The following is a 4,228-nucleotide window of genomic DNA, read 5'->3' as shown; positions in this document are numbered from 1 at the left end:
TTACTCAACAAGAGTGCAAAACGGGAATGCTTTGCATAGATATTATAAGTTACAGAAAATTTACACTTCATAAATTACGTAAACATTGCAACAAGTCTTTGCAACTTAAAGGGCAACAACATTCACATGCTTCAAGCAGTCGCAGAAAGAGAATTGGGACCTTTTGTCTCTTATAAATTAAGAATTAAGTGCTCACCACAATATTAAGACTGAACATCAATGCCTGCATAACTCTGCCCATTAACCTCATTGGGTGGACTTTACTCATCTATCTCCTCTGCTTGCTGGGTTTCATCTTCAAATTTGCTAATGGCATGGCCTTTCAGGACACTATGCTGAGAAACAGGGTTGCTGGTATCTTCTGTGGAACTATCCTGACTTTGGTTTTTTTCATCATTGAAATCTCTTTTCATTTTGTCTGGCTGAGATGAATTCACTCTATTATTGCAGCTCTTCCTTCGGCCCAACTTTGGTGATTTTGCACGTGTTGGTGGCAGCTGACATTCAGATGAAGGCACATGTGTCAAGATATAAATCATAATAAACTTGTTATCCTGGGAAACTTGCATCTGTACATGATCTTCTGTCATCAGTCACTGCTACATACTCTGATGATTTAAAATTAAAAAATAACATCCCAGAAACCTGTTCGATAAATCTTTACTAGAACAGCAGGGGGGGGATGAATCTATATGCACTACCTTTTTTAGTTCAACCTTAGGTGGTGGCCCTTCATGGTAGAAACTAGGCATTGGGTTGGCCTTAAACGTCAAACTCTTCCTTAGTTGCTTGATGGCTGCCTCCTTCTCTTCCTTGAAATTTGTCACGTTGAAAAGACAAATCAAGAAACATGTCAGAATCATTTGCTTTGACAATGTAATGTCAACCGCTAAACTTGACACTGGAGATAGACTGAGTCACTCTTCACTACCCTTTGCTATCAAGCTGCTTTAAGTACTTTACCTTGGTCCTTGCTTCACTTTGAGTTTTCTCGGCCTCCAACGCTTGATATTTTTCCTCTAACTTTGAATAGAACTAAAAGATTTAAACATAATAAAACTGTTATGAGTCTTGGCCTTCAGGTATGTTTCCATCCCAAAAACTTGCATTAAAAAAAAGAAAACAACAAAACAGAACTTCAACTCTGAATGAAACAAAGAGATCAAGGCAGCACCTCCTTCCGCTTTTCAGCCCGTTCAGTGCATCTAAATACAGGGGCTGCTACGGCAGTTGCCTTGGACATAATAGGCCGTGCAGATGCTGTGGTACTATGCAGCGTCAAGGAATGAAATCGATTTCAAAAAGAGAAATCGAGCAACAGAGGTGACAAAAGTTTAAGAAATGAACAAAAGAATCTAGTTCAAACTTAATCTGCTAGAAAAAGGATACGAGGAAGTGACAGAACAATTATCTTCCTCATCTGGATGCTTCTTATTATTTGGTTGCAATGGCTTCCTTGACACTGAAAGTGGCTGCAGTTAAGCAAACAAGAATTCCAGTATCAACTAGGAGTATAGTTTTCCAATCCCTTAATTATATTAAGACATGATTTTCCAATATATCTGAAGTTCACCACCGCATTCTGAAAAATATCTTCTTCTTCTTCTTCTTCTTTTTTATTTTTTTGAGAAGAAAAACATATCTACTTTGAAAGCTATGCAGTAAGCAGTAGATTCTGCCACATGAGCTTCCTTAGAAGGCTAAATTAATAATTACTAACAATTTTACGGTCAGCCACCATACCTGGTTCTGCTTCATAGGGTTTTGACGTAATACATTGTTTGCCTTGAATGATTTGTTCACACCATTGGTGATATCAGGTTCAGGCCCAGAAGGACGAATTCCTGATGAAGCACGCTTTTCAGTTGCTAGGGCAAATGGCTGAGGAACAGTGTGTTTTGTTCGAGCAATGGCAGCAGAAGCAGGTTTTGATACACGCTTTATAGATGATTTTTGTTGACCAATATCCTTTGATTTTCTGTTTACTGCTTTAACCTTTTTCACTTTTAAGCCATCCTCAAAATTTGAGAATACAACATGCTGCCCTTCCTTGCTTTTTTCAGCATGGGAAAGTTCAGTAACCTCAACGGAGACTTCAGTGGTGCATTCCTTCACCTCATATTCCTTTGCTTCAGTACTCTCCTCTGAACTATGGAGCTCAGGAACCCCATTGATAGGTTCGTAGGACTCCAGAACACCATGATCATGAGGAACTGTTTCATGAGTTTGATCATGGGAGACACCATTTGAATATACGATGACAGAGTCTGACTCCTTGTCCATGCAGATGTCAGTAACTTCTATACCCATTTCACTGGATCAAGACATACAATTATCACATTAATAATCATACCCTGTTGCATATATGTGTCGCAGGAGAACCTTTACTCCATCCCCCTCAGTTTCCCCCTTCTATTTTAGAAATTCTTACAAAGCCAGTGTTAAACGACCACCAACCATCTGAAGCTAAACAATTTCATCTCTCTAGCCATCCCTTTACTTGCCTTAATCCATGGTAGCTTTAACAAGCATGCAAATTTATGCAAATTATTTAAGAAAAAGAAGCAGCAAACACTCAGAATCAAATTCCTTGAAAACAAGAGTAACAGAGGCACATAAATTAATAAGCACCAGAGAATAGGAAGTTAACAAAATAGGTATGCCCAATTCGTAATTATGACAATAAACCCAAGCAGACAGACCCCACAAAACATAGAACCCAGAACTTGAAAAAGTCCCATTTTCCATTCAAGCAAAAGAGAGAACCAAAGAAAAAAATCCAATCTGTATTATTTCATCTGAGCAAATTATTTCATTCAAAAAGGAAATAACTTTATTCGTTTTTCAAAAAGAGTTTAACAACAAATCATCTCATACTGGAAAATGATGATACACACAGCGGCAAAAACAGCACTCATTCTTTGAGCTTGAAATCATACAATACAACCTATTTGGGAAAAGAAAACAAGGAGACTCTTATTAAACAATAAGCATCCCATAAATCTCAAAGAAACACAATAATTTCCACGCTCTAGGAAGAACTCCGCTGTACTTAGAAAAATAAAGCTTCAATTTTCTGTCAGGATACACACAGCGGCAAAAACAGCACTCATTCTTTGAGCTTGAAATCATACAATACAACCTATTTGGGAAAAGAAAACAAGGAGACTCCTATTAAACAATAAGCATCCCATAAATCTCGATGAAACACAATAATTTCCACTCTCTAGGAAGAACTCCGCTGTACTTAGATAAATAAAGCTTCAATTTTCTGTCAGTTTCCTGTACTGCATTTTCTCAGCAATCAAACATACATAGAACCAGATTTATTTTGCAAACTTAAAAAGAAAACTAGATTTTCCAGTAGGTATCCGAGAAGAAAATCATAGCTAAGTCGAAGGGAAGATAAGAAGCAAGCAAAACGACACCGAAAGGATCGTAAAACCAAAATGCATTGATGAATTCAAACCCATATTACATTCCATGCATGCAATGTAGGATGAGAAACAGATCCAGAGTGAGAAATTGAATCAGAGTGTGTCAAATTTCGTAAAGAACTCACATTTTTTAGCCCGATCTGTCGAGGAACAATATTGAAAACTGACCAAGGTTTGTGTTTGTGTTGTTTTTTTTTTTTTTTTGGCTTTTGTCCTTCGCGTTCTGTTTGCCTTATGGAGCTGTGTTTCTGTTACTGGTTTCTTTTATAGTCTTTTTTGTCTTTAAGCGCCTCAGGTCGGTGTTCGCTCTGTCATTACACGCCGTTACGTGCTTTTCCCAGTTTGAAATTTGAAATTTGAGTGAACTGCAATTTTAGGATTTCTATCTTTTACTTTTTTTATATTTCAATATCTCTACTTTTAGTTTTTCTATTTCAGGGATTTACTCCAAAACTTTTGCCAATTTACAACTTTTTAAACCGCTCAGGTAAATGTTTTTTGAAATGAGTCAAATGGCACTATCCACACAGTAACTTCTATTTTTACTATTGCAGGACGTGCTCATCATTTAATTATAGAGAAAATCAAGCGCCACTTCAAGAGGACAAAATTAATGATTTTAAATGATTAAAAATTGCAATATATATATATATATATATATATATATATATATATATTAAATGGTTAATTGTATCTGTAAATTCTATTAATAAAGTCTCTCATTTTTAATATAGAATTAAAGCAATATATTAAGTTTTCTTAATATTTTTTTGCCTTATTAGTGGACAGTT

General features: G+C 36.3%; 1 protein-coding gene across 1 annotated transcript; it reads right to left on the bottom strand.

The window, feature by feature from the left end:
• Nucleotides 1-3,698, bottom strand: LOC133704304 (protein WVD2-like 3). The gene is made up of 7 exons (XM_062129099.1): nt 3,563-3,698; nt 1,744-2,314; nt 1,390-1,472; nt 1,175-1,268; nt 964-1,035; nt 702-812; nt 1-497 (listed from the first exon to the last, which is right to left on the bottom strand). The coding sequence occupies exons 2-7, from the start codon at nt 2,308-2,310 to the stop codon at nt 261-263; spliced, it is 1,164 nt and encodes a 387-aa protein (XP_061985083.1). The 5' UTR covers nt 2,311-2,314; nt 3,563-3,698; the 3' UTR covers nt 1-260.
• Between the last annotated feature and the right edge of the window lie 530 nt (nt 3,699-4,228).

The sequence above is a fragment of the Populus nigra genome, chromosome 10, assembly GCF_951802175.1.
Source record: "Populus nigra chromosome 10, ddPopNigr1.1, whole genome shotgun sequence".
Classification (NCBI taxonomy): Eukaryota; Viridiplantae; Streptophyta; class Magnoliopsida; order Malpighiales; family Salicaceae; genus Populus; species Populus nigra.
This window is presented reverse-complemented; position numbering and strand designations above follow the sequence as displayed.

Coding starts and splice junctions, on each gene's coding strand:
- LOC133704304 (XM_062129099.1), bottom strand. CDS start 2,310: ATGGGTATAGAAGTTACTGACATCTGCATGGACAAGGAGTCAGACTCT. Junction 1,036..1,174: donor GGGCTGAAAAGCGGAAGGAG/GTGCTGCCTTGA, acceptor TAAATCTTTTAG/TTCTATTCAAAGTTAGAGGA. Junction 498..701: donor CTAAGGTTGAACTAAAAAAG/GTAGTGCATATA, acceptor TCTGAATGTCAG/CTGCCACCAACACGTGCAAA.